General features: G+C 38.0%; 1 protein-coding gene across 1 annotated transcript in view; it reads right to left on the bottom strand.

Annotated features, from left to right (window-relative positions):
- LMF1 (lipase maturation factor 1) overlaps positions 1 to 24,272 on the bottom strand; it is a 4,369,731-nt gene that overhangs the window by 199,022 nt on the left and 4,146,437 nt on the right. The window contains exon 10 of the mRNA XM_044089721.1: positions 11,870 to 11,982. Within this exon, the coding sequence (XP_043945656.1) occupies positions 11,870 to 11,982 (113 nt within the window). The remainder of the gene's footprint in view (positions 1 to 11,869; positions 11,983 to 24,272) is intronic.

Genomic DNA, 24,272 nt, shown 5'->3' with positions numbered 1-24,272 from the left:
AGAGGGGGTAATTTATTTTGGCTCTCACTTTGTCTATGTAGAAATGGAAGCTAAGTGGCTGATCAAGCCATAGTCCTAGGTATTTGAAGGTGGAGGTTGTCTCTATAGAATGGTTGTATAGGTCAAAGACAGTTAAAGAGTTAGCTGCTTGGTGATTTTTCCATAGAGTTCCGAAAAGCATAATTTTGGTCCTTATGGGGTTGAGAAGAAGTTTGTGGTTTATGAGCCATTGGTGGAACTCATGTAATTTTCACTGAAGTTGACACTCAGTGTTGGTGTGAAAGTGACCTGATTGGTAAATGACTATGTTGTCAACATAAAAGAAAAATGGGAGAAGAGAGAGGCCAAAAGGAAATTTGTTAATGACTATGGAGAAGAGGAGGGAGGCAAGAATGGATTCATGTGGTACGCCTTTGGTAATTGGTGCAGATTCTGATTAGGAAAATCCTATTTTACTCTGAAGTGTCTCTCAGTGAAGATGTGTTTAAATCTGGATTGATACCAATCTCAGTTTGTTTCAGAGAAGATAGTGGTCAATAAGATCAAATGCCTTTACCAGGTCTATACGTAGGGTACCTGTAAGGAAGCCACTACTATAGTTTAGCGGAATGTTATCAGTTAAGGACCAAAGTGCTGTTGTAGTACTTCGTCCAGGCAAGAATCCATGTTGTTTGGATGACAGCAGGCGGCACTGTTGGATATAGACAGAGTTGAGAGTAGACTATTTTTTGAAAAAGTGTGCCCAGAATTTGGAGAATGGATATTGGATGAAAGTGAGAAGTATCATTCGGTTTGCTTTGAGTGGGTTTTAATTACAGCGGTTTTCCAAATCTGTGTCATGATCTGTTGTGTGAGATATACATTATATAAGGAAGACATAGATGCTTTCTGCAGTGCAATATGAACCAGGGGTTTATGTTGTTAGATCCAGGAGGGGTGTCAGTAGAAAGTTTTTCAAGCAGAATAGAGACTTCTTTGGGACATATCATTTGAAGTAGAACAGGAGGAAGAATGGTGGTGGGGTGAGCAATTCATGATCTGTGGGAGGTATGGTGTTTATTGATGAGAGACTGCTAAATTCTTTAAGGAAATCTTTTGGAGAAAGTTTTGTTGCACCATCTGAATGGTGTTTGTAGATAGGGTATCATGAGGAGATCTTCTTCCTTTAAGTAGGTTAACCTCTTTCCAAAAGTGTTTGGGGGAATGTAGAAGGGTAATTTGTTTTTTTATTTGGAGATTTATTTTTTGCTTTCTGATGGACTTCTTGGCTAGGTTACGCAAGACTACAAAGGAGGTCCAGTTGTCAGTTTGTGGGGGTCTGTTTCCATTTTTACCATGTTTCATCTGTTAGAGTTATACAATGTTTGATTTCAGTGGATAGCCATCCAGGTTTTGCTGGGTTTATAATTGGAAAGAATTTGTCTTGCAGCTGGAATAGAAAGTTCCAAAAACCATAAAGCACTTGGGGCTGGAACACTGGAACAAATCCACCAAGATTGATTTAGTCCTTGAAAGACGATTTATTTACGAATAAAATCACAGAATACTTTTCACAAACAAAAACGGAATGTAAGCGCTTTCGTCTGGTATATACCAAACTTTTTCAAACAGTTATTTGATGCATTTCCTGTTGTTTAAATATGTTCTGTTCTTATCAATTAAACAATTAAACAATTTAAAATGTTAACAATATAATTGCATCTCCCATCTTTAAAGAAACATAATATACTATTAACATTTTTTTCTTTTTAAAAAACATCTACCATGAGTTTTCTTATATTTTGCCTTCTGTTAAACCAATGACATGATGTTTTTTTAAAAATCCACATATGTATATATGAGTGTACATGTATAATGTAATATAATATGAATGCATACTAATAACGTCTCCCAGCTTTAAGGAAGCGTAGCAAGTAATTGAAATTTCCTTTTCATAGATAAAGGTTATATTTCTTATGTGGGGACTATGTTTATACATATATATATATATGTGAAAACTTCTATATATATGTGTATATGTAAGGAAATTAATATATCTTAAAAAATGTAAACAAATCCTGAAGAATATTTTCAAAAATAATGTTTAAAATGGTATTTAAAATTGTAACTTGAGGTTAGTTTTCCACTTATTTGTTTCCTTTACTTTGTTTTAATAATTCGCTAACTATGTCATTATTTATGTATTCTATTCTTTTTCTCTTTGTCTCATGATTCTTGTATGTTATAAATAAATAAATATTAAAATTAAATTATATTCAATAAATATATTTGATCAATATTAATTCCTTAAACATATAAAAATATTTTTCGTATATATAATATTTCCTTAAAACTTTTTACGTTCCTTAGGTTTAAAATATATAATCAAATGAATGATTAAATGAATAATTGATTGAATAGATCAATATCTTTGAATGAATATCCTTTTTTAATGCGTTTTTAATAATACTTGTACATGTATGAATTTTTACACACACACCATATATAGTAAATATACCCATGTACATATGATGTGTGCAAACATCTAAATATTTATGTCTAAAAAAAAAAAAAAAAAAATATATATATATATATATATATATATATATATATATATATATATATATATATATATATACATACATGTACAGAATATAAATTTGATTTTATCTTGATAAAGATTTTATTTTTAAAATACTACTAATTGATATATGATTATTCATCCCCGGCCAATTATTGGAATTTAATCTTATTTGCCACTCTAATTCCGATTTTTCTAATATGGGCTGCCATGCCCCTCCTCTACTATGTACTCTTATCACATCCAATACTACGAATTTAAAGGAATGTTCGGGGTAGTTTTTTATATGTTTTGCCAATGCATTAATTGATAAGAACAGAACATATTTAAACAACAGGAAATGCATCAAATAACTGTTTGAAAAAGTTTGGTATATACCAGACGAAAGCGCTTATATTCCATTTTTGTTTGTGGAAAGTATTATGTGATTTTATTCGTAAATAAATCGTCTTTCAAGGACTAAATCAATCTTGGTGGATTTGTTCCAGTGTTCCAGCCCCATTGTGCTTTCTGGTTTTTGGAGTTTGACTTTTTTGTGTGTTTTTTCGTGGTTTGGATCTAGCAGTATGGATTTGGCTGGGAACGATACAGAGGCTCCACCAAAATCTTCATTTGAGGTTTCGTTAAATTCTATTTCATGCCTTCTGGAGAAATTAAATGACAGGATGGATAGATTGGAACAGCGTTCACTTTCACAATGTTCGAATATTACTTTACATAACAACCCCTTTGTGGATATAATTGAAGATGACCCAGATGCACAACCAGTGAATTGTTTGGGAGAGGATAGTGTAAGAGAAGGAGAAGCCGAAAATGAACCTTCTACCTCGGCATCGCATAATACAGGAAGGGTGGAAGAATTTTCGAAGGGGATGTACAATATGAATGGCTTAGACATCAACGGGAAATGCCCAACAGGTACTGTTGAGTCATTTACTGATAAATTAGCTGAATTAGACTATCTTTTATTTAAAATAAAAAAGATACAGATGGACAATTTATATTTTCAAGAGTACATCAAAAAACATGTCGTGCCTAAAGGTTTACGGGTGTGGAGATTTCCGACTGGCTTGGCTCCAAATACACTCTTACATACTGAATTGTTAAAACTTTTTGACAATTTTGGATTTGACTATATGAAATTGGTTATAAAGGATAATAATTTAACTTTAAATACTTTATTTAAGCAAGCAAGCGACTTGGACAATAAAATAAAAAAAGACTCAACATTTAGTAAATTTGATTTCGACTACCGTCGAATCTTTACATCTATAGATGAAAAAGTGAAAGTAATAAGAGAAAGGAAAATAAAAAAACTGGATCGCGATTTGTATGCATATGGCGAAGGAAATGCATACCCCCAACCACCATCTTCTCAACAGTAGGGTAACTGGGGTAATTATGGGAAGAACAATAAAAATAACCAGAATAACCCTAATATTGCCCCTACTATAGATGAATTTTGTGATGAGAGTGATTTTTTAGGGGAAGACTTGTTTCCCCCCACTGAGGAGATCGGAGAGGTTACAGCAACGCCAGCAGACAAATCAGCAGAGAAATCTGAAATTTCAGTATTCGTCGAACAGTCGTGGGTCTCAGATGAGGGGGAGACCTCAAGGACAGAGAGAAGCATGGAGGGGCCAACATTAATCTATGATAATTCTTACAATAATTATCATGGGCCCATTTTATATCACAACGAAAAGGGTGACTTTATAGTTTATAATTATTCGGATATTACCCTGGGAAATGATATTTGCGACCTGTTGTCTAGAGGTTAAACATTTATTCCAAGTCAAAAATTAGATATAGTACAAAGCATTATTGATCTAAAATTGTTTACTAGAAAGTTGAATTTCAGTCATATGTTTCAACATATTGAAGAAGTTACAAAACCTTTTTATGTTTCTAGTTCATTTAATCCACCATTATATCCTGTAATAGAAATCTTTGAGAAAATGTGTGAACTAGATTTTAGATCTGTTTTAAGCAACTCCCACAATGAAGGAGGACATAATTTGTCAAAAGAAGAAAAAGAATTGTTGAAAGATTTAAGTAATATGAATACCATCAGGTTTGTAAAACCAGATAAGGGAGGGGGCATGACTGTGTTTAATGTAAGTGACTACAATGAAAAAATGGAAGAAATTTTAAATGGGGACACATATCTAACGAGTTCTTTTAATGAAATGAATATAGCTTATAGATGCATTAAGGGGGTGTTATATGATTTGTTTATAGATGGGGATTTAAATATAGATGAATTTAACTATTTAAATATAGACTACCCAACAACACCTGCTTTCTTTGGGGTTCCAAAACTCCACAAAAGTATAGAAAAGCCACCCTTTAGACCCATAGTAGATGCACGGGGGTCTATCACGTATCCCATTGCTAAATTTATAGACAATAATCTTAAAAAATACATACAAGCAGAGAAACATTTATTAAAGGATTCATGGCATTTTTTAAAAATTATGAATAATGTTAAATATGGCGAAAAAGATACACTAGTTACCATCAACGTAAAGGATTTGTATTCTACAATTCCACATAGTGAAGGGATGGATTTGTTTAACAATTATTTAACAGATAAGGGGTTGAGACAAAATACAATTAATTTGTATGTTAATCTGTTGGAAATAGTTTTGAAAAATAATTATATCTATTTTAATAAGAATATTTATGTACAAGGAGAAGGGGTAGCAATGGGATCCCCTTGTGGCAGCTTGTACGCTAACATAGTCATGTATATGTGGGAACTTGAAAAAGTTTTCAAATCTGAATATTTTAAATATTGTAAATTATATTTACGTTTCTTGGATGACATTTTTATATTATGGGAGGGGAACAAAAATTTAATAGAGGAATTTATAATGTATATAAATAACACAACATCATTTTTACAGTTTACAGCTACTTATAATGAAGAAACTATCTCATTTTTGGATGTGTTATTAAAAAAGGATGGGGATAGCTATAAATCAGAAATATTTCGTAAAAAAACTTATAGCAACACATTCTTACATTATAGTAGCTGCCATCCTTTTTCACAAAAGAAGGCCATGATAAAACGCCAATTTGTGAGGGCGGCAAGGATGGTGAGTAAATGGGATGATTTTATAAATGAATGTAAAACATTGGAGAATATGTTTTTGAATAGAGGATATCCGACAGATTTAGTGACCGAAGTGATGACAGAGGTGTCAATAAAAAGAAAAAATTCCTTTTATCAACCCCTTTTAAATATAAACAATGATATGAGAATAGAAGGCACACCAAAAAGGACACCAACAATTGATGTAGATGACCAACACAACGAAAACATGGGACAAAGCTTGGCAATGGCAGATGAAATAAGCCATTCAAATCAAAAGTATAGAAATTCCTTTATAACAAAATACAGTGTCCACAGTAAAGCAGTAGTACGAATTTTAAACAAGAACTGGCAAGTTCTAATGAATGATATAGCTTTGCATAATATTGTTGATGAAAAACCCACTATAGTTTACAAAAAAGGAAAAAATATGAAAAACTATTTTGAATCACAAAGAAAAATAGGAATAGGTAGGACTTTTAGATGTGGAAATTGTAAATTTTGCAAATATGTTTTTGAAACTGCAGAAATTAATATAGTTAATACAAAAATTATATTAAAACATAAAGCATGCTGCTCTACCGAAAAGGTAGTTTACTGTGGGCTCTGCACAAATTGCCCTATGTTTTATGTAGGGAAAATGGAGAGAAAATTCAAAGAAAGAATAAGTGAACATGTGAGAGCAATAAGGGATGGTTGTGAGTTCAATGCATTGGCAAAACATATAAAAAAACTACCCCGAACATTCCTTTAAATTCGTAGTATTGGATGTGATAAGAGTACATAGTAGAGGAGGGGCATGGCAGCCCATATTAGAAAAATCGGAATTAGAGTGGCAAATAAGATTAAATTCCAATAATTGGCCGGGGATGAATAATCATATATCAATTAGTAGTATTTTAAAAATAAAATCTTTATCAAGATAAAATCAAATTTATATTCTGTACATGTATGTATAAATATATATATATATATATATATATATATATATATATATATATATATATATTTTAGACATAAATATTTAGATGTTTGCACACATCATATGTACATGGGTATATTTACTATATATGGTGTGTGTGTAAAAATTCATACATGTACAAGTATTATTAAAAACGCATTAAAAACGCATTAAAAAAGGATATTCATTCAAAGATATTGATCTATTCAATCAATTATTCATTTAATCATTCATTTGATTATATATTTTAAACCAAAGGAACGTAAAAAGTTTTAAGGAAATATTATATATACAAAAAATATTTTTATTTGTTTAAGGAATTAATATTGATCAAATATATTTATTGAATATAATTTAATTTTAATATTTATTTATTTATAACATACAAGAATCATGAGACAAAGAGAAAAAGAATAGAATACATAAATAATGACATAGTTAGCGAATTATTAAAACAAAGTAAAGGAAACAAATAAGTGGAAAACTAGCCTCAAGTTACAATTTTAAATACCATTTTAAACATTATTTTTGAAAATATTCTTCAGGATTTGTTTACATTTTTTAAGATATATTAATTTCCTTACATATACACATATATATAGAAGTTTTCACATATATATATATATGTATAAACATAGTCCCCACATAAGAAATAGAACCTTTATCTATGAAAAGGAAATTTTAATTACTTGCTACGCTTCCTTAAAGCTGGGAGACGTTATTAGTATGCATTCATATTATATTACATTATACATGTACACTCATATATACATATGTGGATTTTTAAAAAAAACATCATGTCATTGGTTTAACAGAAGGCAAAATATAAGAAAACTCATGGTAGATGTTTTTTAAAAAGAAAAAAATTTTAATAGTATATTATGTTTCTTTAAAGATGGGAGATGCAATTATATTGTTAACATTTTAAATTGTTTAATTGTTTAATTGATAAGAACAGAACATATTTAAACAACAGGAAATGCATCAAATAACTGTTTGAAAAAGTTTGGTATATACCAGACGAAAGCGCTTACATTCCGTTTTTGTTTGTGGAAAGTATTCTGTGATTTTATTCGTAAATAAATCGTCTTTCAAGGACTAAATCAATCTTGGTGGATTTGTTCCAGTGTTCCAGCCCCATTGTGCTTTATGGTTTTTGGAGTTTGACTTTTTTGTGTGTTTTTTCGTGGAATAGAAAGTTGGTTAGGCTTACAGCTGTTGAATTAGGAGGTCATCTAAGGAGAGTATATGGTTCCAGCTGTGGGCTGCGAGAAAAGTTCTGAGTTTGTCTGTATTTGTATACTCTGGTTTCTGAAGGCCTTTAATATTGGTGGTAGTTTTATAGGATGGTTGAAATTGTAAGGTGATTGGACAGTGGTCACTTACTGATGGTAATGTTTATGTTGGAGATGAAGTTTGGTATGTTTGTAACAATTAGCTCAGGTGTCAAGTGTTTGGAGGACCTGAGGCTAGGTCTTATTGGATCTTTTATGAGTTGAAGGACACCTAGGTCTGCTGGGAAAGTACCCATGTCAGTTAAAAGAGGGCACAGATAATTAAGACTGAAGTACCTAGAATGAGTATGTTATTATTTTGGGGACAGTTACTACGGGTGGTAGTAATGGATGAGTGATCTGGATGGTTTGCCTTTGTGAGTTGGAAATTTTAGGATCAGAGTCTGAGGATGGGTTTCCTTGGGCAATGGCTCATGGGTTTAGCTTATTTATGTACATAATTTTGCCTGGCCTGGCATTACTGACATACTTGTAGGAAGGAAGAAAGTGTTGAAAGTTGGGTGATTCTTTTTTGACCCAAGACTCTATGACTGCTAGAATGTCTAGACTGTAGTGGGAAATAAAATACTTATGTCATCTAGCTTGTTCCTGATACTATATGCATTGAGAAGGGCACAGACCAGTGTAGGAAGACAGTAGTTCTGATGTCGAGGAAAGGGAGTTGTTGGGTCTGGGTTGGGTTCAATGCTACTCTTAAGAAGGAGTATAAAGATTATGAAGAATAGTCTGAAGGAGGTCTTCAGTGTTTTTAGGCAGAGAGAACAAATGTTTCTGAGTCTTGGTAATCATACAGAAGGGTGATCCTGATAGTGATGAGCTGCGGAAAAAGGTTTGCTGTGATTACTGGGGGGGGGGGGGTTATGGTGGTCATTTGTTATATAATAGTTATTGCATAATATATACTTATTAATGTTAGCAGACGGACACAAAACTATGTATTGCATGCCTAAAGATCAGAGCTGGCATTTTACAACTGTCTCCTACAGGACCCTCATCATTCTTTCCTTCATTCTGCCCATTCCTTCCTGAAAGCCTCAGCTGAACTGCAGCCTCCCCATCCACTGAATCCAACGTCTACTTCTCTGTGAATTAATACTTCCTTAGGCCTAGGTTGTAGTTTATACTCTGTAGATGGTGCCCTGTTCATCCCCTCCTGTTATATTCTCAATTGCATCATTTTACAATCTTCATTTGTGGTCTTGTAGACTCAGATCATGTAACTGCCCCATTCCATACTAATCTCAGACCCGATAGCAGTCCCAGTCTGACTAGTCCATCCATATCCTTTATTGCACATATCACGTTTCTATACACTTTCTCCAAGATTGCTACAACTCTTTTCCTGTGCACCTTCCAGAACAGAACAAAGAACTTCAGATGATGCCAGAGCACTGCTCCACATACTGGTAGAATATCTTCCATGTTCTCCATTTCCCAGAAGTCTAGTCCCTTGGTATGTATTCAGAAAGTATGCTGGATTTAACTACAGCCTTTCCACTGTGTAACAGTAAAGGTGCACTGGTGGGTTTTGCTCACTGGGTTGCTTCTACTCTACTCTACCTAGTTTGTAAATCTTAATGTTACCTCTTTCTTCATTCGCCCCCTCGCTCTGTCTTTAGGCAGCCATGTCCATATAATTGTTACAACCTCTTCCTTATACTCCTGAAAAACACTTATGTATGCATTTATGGGCAGACTGCTTATTCTTGTATGTTTTGATACACAATTTAGCATAAGTTTGTTTTAGGAATTTTATAACAATGAATTGAGCTAATCATGGAAATTACAGGCAGTTGTAATTCTGTCACAGATTGCTGGCAGAGTTCTTATAACAGAGACAACCAAACACCAGGCTATATTTTCAGCATTTAACAATATTTCAGTTTGTAACTCAGGAAAAGGATGCAGAACGTATTCTCTGCTTAAGGTTATAACAAAAGCTCAGTAGGAACCCAGACTAAGTCCAAACACAATAATATTCCAAAAATGGACATCCAAAAGGCTGAAGTTGAGTAAAATCAGTTTTAATAACAGTAATAGATGTACACAAAACAAACTGGTGAGCACTTTCATGTCTCACCTGCTTCTTCAGACCATGAAAAAATAAAAGACACTTAAATCCTGATATACAGATAACCAGCCAGATCACATGGTGTAATTAATGATGCAATCCTCTCCTCTTCAGAGCAGGTTTTAAAGACACAGCATTATTCAGACCTGGGTACGCAGTAGCACTCAGGTCAATAATCCATCTTAACTCAATATATTCTGTTTCATTAGCTATATCACCTCCTGTTATACTAGTACCAACTTTATGCAGAACCAGAAACTTAACACGATGGGTATTATCAGTTTACATCACGTTTGGCTAGCGCACTACTTTCTTTCCTATTGTGTAAATCATTATTATGCTCAAGGACTCTTTATTTCAGCGTTTGATTGGTTTTCCCAGTATAGAACCCTTCACATACAGTGCACTGTGCCCAATACACTATGTTCTTATCTGTGCAGTCAGCATAAAAACTAAACTCAATCTTTCTCATAGTTCTAGGGTGTGTACCAGATGTAACCGTCTACACATACCTACAGGCACCACATGATCTGCATGCATATGTACCTCTCTGACCAACGAGCTAAGGAGAAACATTTACCTGAAGGTACTGCAAGTTGGGTAACTGTTAACATATTCAAGTAACATTAACATCATTTGTGATGTGGTGATAAAGAACTGGCCAATACTCATGATGGAGCCAAGTGTAGGTAATGTAGTCAGACCCCATCCCCGATTCTCCTTTAAAAACAATAAACCCTGAAGCAACGTCTATGTTATAGACAGAACTATACAGACAGGGTACATTCTGTAAGGACAGGTACGTATGCATGCAGATCATGTAGTGCCTGTAGGTATGTGTGGACGGTTACATCTGTTACACACCCTAGAACTATGAGAAAGATTGAGTTTAGTTTTTATGCTGACTGCACAGATAAGAACATAGTGTACTGGGCACAGTGCACTGTATGTGAAGGATTCTATACTGGAAAAAACAATCGAACGCTGAAAGAAATTACTTGAGCATGATAATGATATACGCAATAGGAAAGAAAGTAATACGCTAGCCAAACGTGATGGAAACTGATGACAGCCATCATTTTAAGTTTTTGGTTCTGCATAAAGTTGGTACTAATATAAGAGGTGGTGATATAGCTAATGAAACAAAATATACTGAGTTAAGATGGATTCTTGACCTAAGGGCTACTGTATACCCAAGTCTGAATAATGCTGTGTCTTTAAAACCTGCTCTGAAGAGGAGAGGATTGCATCATTAATTGCACCATGTGACCTGACATCTCTTAATTGTGTGGCTGGCTATTTGTATTTAAGGTTTTAAGTGCCTTTTATTTTTTCATGGTCTGAAGAAGCAAGTAAGCCATGAAAGCTTTCACCAGTTTGTTTTGTGTACATCTATTACTGTTATTAAAACTGTTTTTACTCAATGTTAGCCTTTTGGATGTCTGTTTCTGGAATATTATTCTCTGCCTAATTATCCATAGGGATGCCTTTTTTTTAATTAAGCTCAGAAAATGACTGTTGTGTGTGTGGTTACAATGCTAATGCTTGAAAAAAATCAGTTACTTATAAATATAAATAACAAGCACTTGGCCAATCTGACTGATTTCAACAGATAAACCAATATTGGCATCTTAAAACACATTCCAAAACTGAGCAGGAAACAAGAAACACAGTGTTGTATTGGTACAGTCATGTTTCCCATTCTGCATATTTGTGTGCAATATAAGGTAACCAATTAAATGCTACCACAGAGTCTATTAAAGCTGCAACTCATCCTTGCTAATGTGATGCAGTGTGAATATCAATGCAGTAGAAGATACTGTTAGTTTTGTTTGCTAATCATGCAATGCACTAAAACCAGACTTTGTTGAAAGTCCTTACTCACCGGGGAGGCTGCCTGCCTTCAAAAGGATTGGATGCCATCAATGATAAAGCTTGAGTGTCATTTGCGAGTATCTTGCCTGCCAGATGTATCAACCACTCATTCTGTTCATAAGTCTGACGGAAAATAAAAAGAAAAAGGATTATGTGGTAAAAATATTTCAGGCAACTGGTGAGAATCATCACAGAATCTGGCAAGATACTCTTATTTCTGTGACCTAATTTAGGCAGCATATCAAAAGTTAGCAAGAAAGAATACCACATAATACAAATTGAGATGATATTTAATAGGCTCTTGAGGCTTGTTCTATGAAAATCTGTTCATATAATGTTTGTTTGCATTGGCTAGTACAGGGTCTGTTCTTAGAGTTCCCATTTATCTTTTATCAGGAGTGGGATAATGAATAAATGCTTAGGTTTAACAGTATCAAAAACTGATTAACATCACACACTATTCTTTTAGCCTAGTTCAGCTTACTTTTAGTAGTGCTGGATGACATTTTCTAAACTCTTTATACAAAGCCTGATTTTTATATTCTAAATGAAATAATACCTGCAAACAAGCAGATGACTTTTATTAGCACCACTGTAACAGAATAAGACCTGCACTTAATCATCATAATAACAGTGTCTGTCTCGTTTGATCACAAGTTTTTATTCAATACAAATGTATCACAGCACATTCAAATTCCCCTGTATAAATGTGTGTATGTGTGTGTTTCCTTCATTTTTTTATTTGTATTTCTTAATTGGGGAGCAGTGATCCACATCCATATCTGCTTTTGTGAGTTATGCCTTCAAATGCTGTTTTTCATCATCACAAGATCTCTATTCAAGACTGAGCTGGAAGAATAGAACAGCCTGTTCTGGAAGAAAAAAGTTAAACATTTTTTTTCAGAAAATTGCTGTTCTCTGGTGCAGGCTTCCCAACCATGTGAAGCAGAGTTTATCCCAAACTCTATTTAAACGCAACTTGGACAAATGGATGGGTAATCGAAATTGACCCCTGGTTTGGTGCCAATGTCTCTGATGAACAGAGGCATTCAATAAATCACCCCATTTATAAATCAAATTTGTGGGTCACAGTTGGGTTGCATGGCTATTCTTATAAGGACCCTAATGGTCATAAGACTAGTATACACCTATGAATCTATTAACCTTTTTCAGACTTAGCAAAGGAATACACTTGCATTAAGTGACTTAGTCAAAGTCACACAGAAGGCAATGAGAGGCTGAGAGAATCAAACCCTGGACCACAAAAGCAGCTCTTTAACTGCCATGTACGTGTAAATACAAATAATAAATAGATGTAGGAAAGCGTGCCTTTTCCTTAACATACATTATATGTATTATATTCACCAGGCTGAACAAGGAGAAAATTACTGTCAGCTGCCTGTCGGGTGCTAGGATCCGCCACATAATGCATGCACTCAAGTCACTCCACAACAAGTACAAATATGACTCTGTCATTGTCCATGTTGGAGTGAATGACTTGAGACGTACTTCCCTGGACTACATGAAGAGAGACACGGAAGAGCTCTCGGATCATGTGGCCCAGGCAGGAATGACCCTAACCCTGAGCAGCATCCTGCCTTCGCCCAGAATTATTTCACAGTATAAGGAGAAAATTATTGACTTCAACAATTGGCTAAGTTTCTGGTGTTATTCAAAGGGGATCCAGTATCTGTCTGCCTGGGACGACATGATCGACAGACCATGATGCTTTGCCAGAGATGGTCTGCACCTATCGCCCCTGGGATTCAGGTTACTGGCTAAGGCTCTTGGCACCCCTATAGTGCCTTCTTTAGGCAAAGTTCAAAGGACAAAACCACCACTGTAACAGATATAAGCATGCAAAATCTGAAGGTAATGCTACTCAATGCTAGAAGTCTAAACCTCAAAATGCATTCTCTCGAGGCACTTCTAAAAATGGAGAACATCGATATCTGGGCAGTAACTGAGACCTGGTTCAAGGCTCCAGAGAGCACCCCTGCAATACCAGGCTACAACACTTATCACACTTTTTGGCCAACAAACCAGGACCGAAGCACTAAAGGCGGAGGGGTGTCCATATTCAGCAAGGATAGTCACACCTCCAAGCTAGTTGCCTAACACAATACATCTGAAATCCTACAGGTGCAACTAACACTTGGTAAGACTGCAATCCAAATTGTAGCTTGCTACAGATCCCCCACCATGCCCCAAGATACTTACTACACCTTTCTAAACATACTAGAAAATATTAAGATACAAACAAACACCCTAATACTGGGTGATTTCAACTACCCTGCCATTAACTGGGAAAACTACTCTGGTACCAACACCTTTGCCCAACGGTTCTTGGAATTCATAAATTCCAATGCCCTGGAGCAACTAATCCATAGTCCCACCAGGGGCTCAAATATCCTAGACCTGGTCATCACCAACATGGGAGATAGATGCTTCACACCAGTAGCCACCCCCTCGTTGGTCAGGTCTGACCATAAGCTAATCACCCTTGACGTCCACATCCCACCCCCACCCCCACCCCCCAGTAGGGAAACCTCCATAAAAAACTTCTCCAAAGCAAACTTCGTGTTACTCAGGTCAGAAATGACAAACTTCATGACACCCATGCAGACGGGAACTGAAAGTTTGACTGCTGAATCCTACACTAAGGCACTGTACGAGCACATCCACTTTTGCATGAATCATGCCATTCCAAAGAGAACCAAGATGGTCTCCTCCAAAAAAAAGGAACCCAATCTGGTGGTCCCTTGCCATAAACAAACTATACAACAGAAGTAATTAACTGTTGCAAAAAAGAGAAAAATCCCAGGATGCAAAAAACTCCCTTACCAGCTTCAGTAAGAAGCTGAGATCCCTCATAAAATCCTCCAAAGCTAGTTAGGAAAATAAAATTGCCAAAGGTTCCAAGTACAACCACAAGGTATTCTATACTTATGTCAATAATCTAAATGGCAATGCTCAAATCTGCTCTGAGCTACAACAGAATGGCATCAAATATACTGATCCCAAGGATATTGCCAATATCCTGGCAGATCGATTCACTGCCAACTTCACCCCCTAAAAGGCCCATCTTAATATCAAAAGATTGCCAAATTCTGGTAATCACAGCCACACAGGTAAAAAACACACTCTCCAAAGCTAAGAATACAGCATCCATGGGACCAGACGACATCCCGGGCTGTGTACTACATGAACTACAAAATGAACTGGCACCCCACCTATGTGCCATGTATAATCATAGCCTCATCTCAGGCTTCGTGCCCAATGAGTGGTGCACAGCTACAGTTATCGCACTCCACAAGGGAGGAGCCAACTTGGATCCCGGGAACTATCATCCCGTCAGTCTGACGAGCTTGATCTGCAAAGCCATGGAACGCATTATCATGGAACTTATAAACAAAGAAATTGGCAACCTTCAAACACTGGACCCCACCCAGTCTGGCTTCATAAAGGGCCGATCTTGTCTCCTCAACCTGACTGATTTCTTCGAATCAGTCTCCAGAGCTGTGGACGAGGGTAAGGCGGTCCACACAGCCTATCTGGACCTTGCCAAGGCTTTCGACACCATCCCCCACTCGGGAATCATAGATACACTTACTACGCTGGGCCTTAATCCCTACGTCACTCGATGGGTTACCAACTGGCTTACTGAAAGAACCCACACTGTAAAAGTAGCAGACTCAAAATCCAGCTCCAGACAAGTGACAAGCAGAGTACCTCAGGGTTCAGTCCTGGGACCACTCTTGTTTGGCATCTACTTCTCTGAAGTACTAAGGGACTCTGGCTAACAACGTTTGCAGATAACTGCAAACTGTGAGCCATTATTGAATACCCAAATGATGTGACTATTCTACAAAGGGGCCTTACAGAAACAGTTGATCAATGCCAAGAAATGCATAGTTATCCCTTTGAGAAAAAAACAAGTACCCATGAATTACCACATAAGTAGCAGTACACTAAACACCAAAAGTGTGATAAGGGACTTAGGGACACAGGTGGACAGTGGTCTCAACTTCGATAACCACATAGCCACGACAGTCAGGAAATCCTTCTATGTGGCACACCTCATCACTAAGGGCTTTTCATCCAGAAAAAAGGAGGTCATTGTCTCACTGTACTCATCCCTCATTAGACCCATTATAGAGTACAACACCCCATTTGATATGTACCTCACAAGACACCTGCAACAACTGGAAAGGCCACAGAAATACCTCACTAAAAGAATCACAGGCCTAAAGCAGATGGCCTATGCTGACCATCTAAAAAAACTCCATCTATACTCTGTCGCATATCGCCTACTCAAGAGGCAATCTCTGCTTAACATACAAGGCCATGTCAAACCTAGTGCTGTTGGACATGCTACACTTAAAGAAATCCCAATCACTTAGAGCCACATGCTCCAGGGATATAAACCTGGTCATCACAATGAACAAAACATGCTGGAGGGATAGGTTCCTAACCCAGAGACTCCCCATACTCTGGAATAGACTGTCCATACATGTCAAGTTGAGCGCCTCTTTGTCCCTCTTCAAAAGGAACCTTGGCGATTGGATGGGAGATAGGAAATTCACCCAGGGAATCACGTCAGTCGCCCTGCTAGAAAGGGGACCAGGGAAGTAAATATTCTAGGAAGAAATAGCTAGAGAAATGTTATGGCTAGGCTTGTATAGGCCCTAGGGCCAACAGCCTAGTACCAACCTATGAACCTATGCTAAGAAGTGCAAAAATATACGCAATTTAAAAGTCAGCCCATCTTCAGCTAATAAAGTACAAAAACTAACATCTACTGCATTTACTGCATGCCACCTACTGCCATCAATTACCTTGGCTAGAAAGGGTAATGGAAGTGTAAGAGATTAATCAAATTTATCTGTCAAACACATAATTATCTCTCTCCCTCTCTCCCTGTATATACATGCATATATATATATATATATATATATATATATATATATATATATATATATATATATATATATGTCAGATGCCTACAACTACCTACAATGAACAGGGCCTGTTATTCCATATCACTTTTTACACAGAAAGCAATAGTGTAAAGCACAACTCTGACAGAAGCCATCAACAGAGACCACAATGTCACATATAGCAGCAGAAACATTTTAACAAAAGCCTCAGAAGTCACAGAGGAGGTACAGAATCCATTTAAGTGCACGTATTTGCACTATCCATGAAACTGACTGAAATATAATAATAAAAAAAACTGTGGGTCATACGCAGCTGCACAGATTACTTGGCCAGATAAACTTTAAAAGCATAAGGGCTGGAAACAATTTTTAAGCTGGGTGGGGTATGATGTAATATCATTATAAGCTTGGAACCATTTATCAGCAATATAGTGGCAAGTCACAAGACAACATCATGGCTGTATAAATGGCAGCAGTCTATGAAATAAACTACTCCAGTCAGATCTCACAGGTTCATTTTCAGGACCCAAAGTACTTACTTTATGTAGTATCATATTAAAATAATACAATGTCTTACTACAGGAAATCCATCAAACTAAAATATAAATTTAAATGAAATTATATAAAAGACAAAAAAAAAAAATGAAGGGTTGACTACAATCTCTGCAAGTTTTATAAAACATAAGTAATTCAATGAGTGATGGCACAGTATATTGCACAGTGGCTCCCTGCACCGGAATTTACTGATATAAAATATGAAATAGCTCTTGTTAAGTGATTCCTTTTTTCCTTAAGGTAACGTTGAATAGTGAACATGCCTATGAAAAAGCAGAGCATGATGTAAGCTGAACTAATGGTGAAGTCAATTTACGACATTGATTTGGTGATCACATTCAAAAGATGCCAGCTATATGGATAATGTGTAACAATTCAGTTTATGAAATATCTGATAACATACAGTGCAGTAAGCACTCACGCTGAATTCTTTTTGTTTTGAATGCATCCTGATACTCCTAAAGCAGAATTCCGGCTTGAAGGAGAATACACTAATAGTCTACTACACTGAATGCTGTTTGTTTCTTAAGATAACAAGAGTATAATCATAAATCCTACCATTTATTTATTTTTCAAAGAAAAGCACTTGTTACCAGTTTAACTGCAGGGTTATTATACTAATAAGGAATTCTACTGTCATTTTAGGAAAAAAAATGTCTAAGTTCCTGACAATATTATTATACCAAAGGAGAAGCACATGCCAGGAAGTCAGGAAAGGTTAGCTGTCGTTACATTTTTAGACTGGATGCTATAGAACATGAACAATTATTTGACTTGAGTGCCATCTCCACTTATGCACCTACAGATATGTACCCAGTAATCACATATGTTTCATGATGTTACTGTTTGCCCTTTTCATTTCTGAAAACAAGGCATTTTTAGCAAGCTAGCTGAACTGTCTGAAGGCTGGCCTCACCCACCTTGTGACATCTGTATCTGCTTTTCCGAGTTTTGCCTTCAAATGTTGTTTCATCATCACAGAAGCTCTGGTCAAGACTGAGCCTGAAGTACACAGCAACCAATTTTGTTAGTCAAAGGTTAAATATTCAAAGACACTGTGATGCCCAGAGAAACTGAGGTGTACACTTGTCTGAGAACAGTAGACAAGCAGCTGTCAACCAGGCATAATGTTCAATTAAACATAATTTTACATAATCTCCTGCTGATACTGTTTGGGTAAAGTTTAAGGTGTTTTCTGTTTGTAACAGACAAACTGAATAAGCTATCATATCTTGCAGGATTTTTAAATACTGATGCCGTGTGTAAGAGTCTGCATGAGTTTCTGTAAGCGAGACAACAAAAGTACAGTTGTGTACACTTACCATAAATGTAGATGTTCGAGTGTATTCACTGTTGCAGTCATTACATTTGGGTTATCAGCTTGCAGGTAGCCTTCAGTCGGCCTGATTAACAAAGTCTTGAGTCCTGCATCAGTTGCTGTCCCTTCTTCCATGACGTCAGGTCATCAGGGGTATAAAACATGCAGCCAATGCCATTACGTCAATTTTTCGTGTGCCAGATGTCAGCTGCCCCCCTAATGGGAAGCAATTAAATATAAAAGTACAAAGATATACCTCCAACAAAAAGGCAAATACACCAAAAAGGCTTTTAAATATAGTAAAGGAAAGTAGAGGTATAGTCAAAAGAAGTTAGGGGGCTGGAGGGAGGGTAACCAGGACTGCAACAGTGAATACACTTGAACATCTACATTTATGGTAAGTGTACACAACTGTTCTATGTTCTTCATGTTTCACTGTTGCAGTCATTACATTTGGGTAGATTCCCAAAGCTATGGTTGGGAGGAGGAATTTAAATAGCATTAGGGCCAGCTATAAGGCCCTGCAAGATTGCAGTGGCAAAGCCAGCTCTGGATTTAGAGAAAATTGGCAGATGATAATGCTTGGTGAAAGTATGTACAGAACTCCAGGTAGCAGCTTCTAGGATGTCCCTGGTAGGGACGCCTCTGAGAAAGGCTGTAGAGATAGATGCAGCTCTGGTGGAGTGAGGTCTGATTCATTGGGGGATAGGTTTTCCATGGTGCTTATAGCAGAAATGAATGCAATGGCTTATCCATTTAGAAATGGTTTGCTTTGAAATAGCCTTCCCCTCTGCCCCTGCAGCAAATGCCACCAGCAGTTGTTCAGATTTCCTTTGAGGTTTAGTCCTGTCCAAGTAGAATCTAAGTTGTCTGTGCACTTCTAAGGAATGCAGTATCCGTTCCCCTTTATTCTGTGGATTGGGAAAGAAGGTTGGCAAATTAATGGACTGATTAAGAGCCACACTGGTTACCACCTTGGGCATGAAGGATGGATTGTTTCTGAGGGACACCCTGTCTGCATGAAAGATGATGAAATGCTCCACTGCCATAAGGGCCTGTAATTCAGATACCCTTCTAGCTGAAGTGATTGCTAAATGGAAAGCTGTTTTCTAAGAAAGAAATTTTAAGTCTGGCTCGAAAGGAGGTAGAGTGAGTTTCTCCAAGACAAAGTTAAGGTCCTAGGCTGGGGTTGGAGCTCTCCTGGGTGGTCTCAAATTTTTGGCCCCTCTGAGGAACTGCTTGAGCAGTGGATGAGAGAAGAGGGGGGGAGGTTCTGTGTTATAATGAGCTAAAATGGCTGAGGCATGGATTTTAATGGAGGAAAAAGACAGGCCCTTGTGAAGCATCTCAGTTAAGTATTGTAAAATCTGAGGTAAATTGGGTGCTGCTGTGAGACTGGTTCCAGGCACAGAATCTTTTCCATTTTTCAGCATAAGATTTTCTAGTACTAGGCCTTCTTGCCTCTAAAATGATATCCATCACAGGTTTGCTGAGGGATGGTAAAGGAGAGTTAAGTAATTAGCCAGGCTGCAAGGTTCAGTATTAGAAGCTGAGGGTGCAGAATCTGGTTCTCCTGCTGAGACAGCAGGAAAGGAGTCTGATGCAGGTGCCATGGAAATAACCATGACACACTGCGCAGGAGGGGGTACCAGTGTTGGCGCGGCCAGTCTGGAGCAATCAAAATCATCCTTGGTTTGTCCTGTTTGATTTTTAGTAGTACTTTGGAGAGCAGAAGCAGAAGGGGGGAAAGGCATAGACTGATAGGTTTTTCCAGCTGAAGGACAGAGCATCCACTTTCCAGGCTTGTTTGTGGGGAGTCCTTGTGCAAAATTTGTCCAACTGGTAGTTCTGGAGAGGGGCAAACAAGTCTATATCTGGGCTCTCCCATTTGCTTATCAACATGTTGAAAATCCTTGGTTCCAGTTTCCACTCGTGTGGGTCCATGAGGTTTCTGCTTAGTCCGTCTGCCAGTGTATTTAATTTTCCTGGCAGGAATTGAGCTTGAAGGTGCACTTGGTAGCTCAAGGCTGTGTTCCACAATGCCATGGCTAGTCTGCAGATGGGGTAAGAATGTGCACCCCCTGCTTGTTTATGTACCACATAACAGTGCTGTTGCCCATCTTTACCATTAGTTGTCCTGGAAGAATGTGGTCCTTGAAGGCTGTCAGAGCATTCTGTACAGCTAACATTTCTTTTTGATTGATATGCAGGTGCATTTGACTAGGGTTCCATTTGCCTTGAATGCACTTCCCTGCCAGGTGAGCCTCCCATGCATAGTCTGATGCATCTGATGTTAGGGTTTGGGTGGCAGGGGGTGGTGTAAAAGGTAGTCCCTTGTTTTGGTGTCAGGCCTCTGCCCACCAAAGGAACTCTAGGCGTAGGCAAGGTATGATAGTAATCATTATTTCTAGGTCTTGAGAATGTTGACACCATAGGCTTTTTAAATACCACTGGAGTTTCCTCATATGCAGTCTTGCATATGGAATTACAAGAATGCAGGAGGCCATGAACCCCAAGGCTTGCAGTATTTGCCTTGCGGATAGCAGGGTTTTTGAGGCCACTTGTTTGAAGTAGGTTGTCAAATTAATTTGTTTCTCTGGCGTGAGGTAAGCCATCTGGGAAGTTGTATTCAAGCTTGCTCCCAGGAATATAATTTGTTGACAGGGTGCCAGGTGTGATTTCTTTTCATTTATGGTGTATCCCAGACAAGTTAGAACCCTTTGTACAAAGGCCAGATGATTCAAAAGTATGTTCTGGCTTTCTGCCTGAATTTGACAATCATCCAGGTATGGGTTGTTGTTGTTTGTCTTTTCGGCTTTTCCCAGTTAGGGGTTGCCACAGTGGAATTCCGGTCCGCTAATGATTGGCAGTAGATTTTTTATGGTGCCGAGTTGCCAGCCCGATGCCCAACCTTCAGCGATGGCACGCCCATTCACACATGTCTTTTGGAGGCCACTCGACCGCGGGGAGGACATGCAGACTCCACACAGAAGGCACTCCAGCCATGAATCGAACAGGAGAACCTCTTGCTGTGAGGCAACAACGCTACTGCTGTACCACCGCTATTTGAATATTTCTTTGCCTGCAAAATGCAATAACTGGAGCTAGGCACTTTGTGAATACCCTGGGCACAGTAGGTAAGCCAAAGGGCAGTGCAGAGAACTGATAGTGTGTGTAGCCTGCTTTGAAACGTAGGTATCTTCTGCAAGATTCCCTGATTGGGATGTGCAGGTATGCTTCTTTTAAATCTAGTGCTGCCAACCAGGCATCTTTGCCTAGCATAGGAAGTAATTGGTGAAGAGTCAGCATCTTGAATTTTGGAATCTCTAAAAAGGTGTTTAGAGAAGACAGGTCCAGGATAGGACGCCATGAATTGTCTTTTCTGGGTACCAGGAAAAGTCTCGAGTAGAAACCATGTCCCTTTTCCTCTTCTGGTACCAGCTGAATAGCCCCCATGCTTAAGAGAGAAAGTACTTGTTTTGGGGCTTCTGCCCACTGATTTAGGGGTAGGTCCAGCCACCTGCTTGGTGTTGGCAACGTGTGGAAGTGAAATCTTTATCCCTGCGACACTATATTTAAAACCCATTTGTCCTGGGTAATGAGTTCCAAATTATTTGCATGAAGAGCAATCTTTCCCCCCAAAGGGGCAGTCAGTTGATAAGTGCTTGGAAATTTTAAAAGGAAGTCATTGAGACAGTTTACTATAGGGGGGAGTCTTATTATTCCCAGATTTGGAAGTGGAGGCCCCCCACTGCTCATTTCTGTGTGTCCCCTAGGACTGAAACCTGGGGTTTTTGCTGTGTCTGGGTTTGGCTTGAGAAGACCTGGAAGGGGCTGGAAAGGACCAATTCTTAGAGGGCCAGTGCCTACTAAATCTAGGAGGCTGAACTTGTAAATAATCTTTAACAGTTTGCATAGATTTAGCTTTATCTTCCATGTTTTTAAGAACTTCCTCAGCCTTGTTGCCAAACAGGCGGTCCTGATTTAAAGGAGCATCCAACAATTTAGCTTTAACATGATCAGGCAAAGATAGCTCCTTAAGCCAAGCATGCCTTCTGAGCACAGACCCAGTAACAGCAGCCCTGCAAGAAGCCTCTAATGAATCAAAACCACATTGCAAAGTATGTTTTCCAACTTGTTCAGCAGAATGCATTAAATCCTCTAATCCTTAATTTTCCACACAGTCAGGAATCAACATCATTTTCTGTTTAAGCAGTCCAATAACATGTTGCTGATACTTTAACATATGAAACTGGCAGTTTAAAGCCCTAATGGCCAAGGTTGCAGAAGTGTAAACCTTCTTACCCCATCTATCCAGCGCCTTGGAGTCTCTATTAGAAGGGGTAGGATTTTTAGCAGCAGAAGCCTTAATGCCCTTGGGCCCCTGTGAAATAGTCTCTGGATCTGCAATAGGATTGTTAAAAAGGAACTTGTGGGACGCGGGGACCCTGTAGTATCTGTCGGGTTTTCTGGGAGCAGGAGGCAGGGAATCAGGGGCCAAACTAGATTCCGAAAAAGCATCATCAACAATGTCTAGTACAGGAGGAATAGCTAAAGACCTATGCTGAGGTAGGAGAAGGAAATCCCTAAGCTTCTTTTTTGAATCAGAAAAATCCTGGCTTTCCCAGTGGAAATGCTCCCTTAGAGTATGAAAGGTTTCCTCAAAAGAAAAATCCTCGGGAGGGGAAGTAGAGGGAATGCAGTCCTCTGCATCAGAATCTTTATAAGTAGATAAGGGCAAATCCAGATTATCAGCAGAATCAGAAACAACAGAATCCTGATCAGAAGATTCATAATCAACTTCAGTCCTAGGCCTCTTAGAAGGGGGGGGGGGGTTGGCTACCCCTGATTAGAGTTATTACATCTTCAGCCATTCTTATCATTTGTTTTTTAGGCATAGAGGCCTGAGCATGTGGCCTGGGCCTATGTTTTTTAGGCATGGATCGAGATTTAGGCTTAAGTAAAGAAGGAGGCGTTGGTTTAATATGCAAGTCCATAGGCCGGAATACACCCTCAGAAGCCGGTGCCTGCACAGCGGATCCGGACTCATCCAAGGTAGAGACATCCATGGGTTCCATAGTTAAAGCATCTTGCGGCATACCAGACTCCAAATGGGTCTCAGTAGAGGCCTGCGAAACAGAAGTAGCGGGTACCGGCAGCTGCGAAAGCGCCTCACTGAGTACTGGCGAATGGCTTAGGAGAAGCGTCGTCAGCAGTTTTGGACCTCGGCAGCCTGTCTCTGTCTTTATATTTACGTTTTTTCGGAATCCCGGTAGTCAGATAGCTAACCAATGACATTTCTGGATAATTAAACCGAGAACCAAAATATTTAGAGGCAAAAATATACCGACGACGGCTAGTGCGCGGATTAAATAAAGCACAAAACCGACAGCAAGGTACATCGTGGTCAAGGCCTACGCAAGAAATACAGTACGAATGAAAATCTTTATGAGGTATTTGCTTTCCACAAGTAATGCAATTATTAACTTTTACTGACATCGGGAAGGAGCAAGAAAAAGTTTCCCCAACGGGGTACTTAGCTTTAGTTGAAGACTTCGGTTCTGAAACTCGAAAACAAAAATTTCGGGAGTCGGCCGACC

Source organism: Protopterus annectens, chromosome 12.part0 (assembly GCF_019279795.1).
Source record: "Protopterus annectens isolate FY-2018-M chromosome 12.part0, PAN1.0, whole genome shotgun sequence".
Lineage (NCBI taxonomy): Eukaryota > Metazoa > Chordata > Ceratodontiformes > Protopteridae > Protopterus > Protopterus annectens.
The sequence above is the reverse complement of the archived record's forward strand: the minus strand, read 5'-3'. Positions and strand labels throughout refer to the sequence as shown.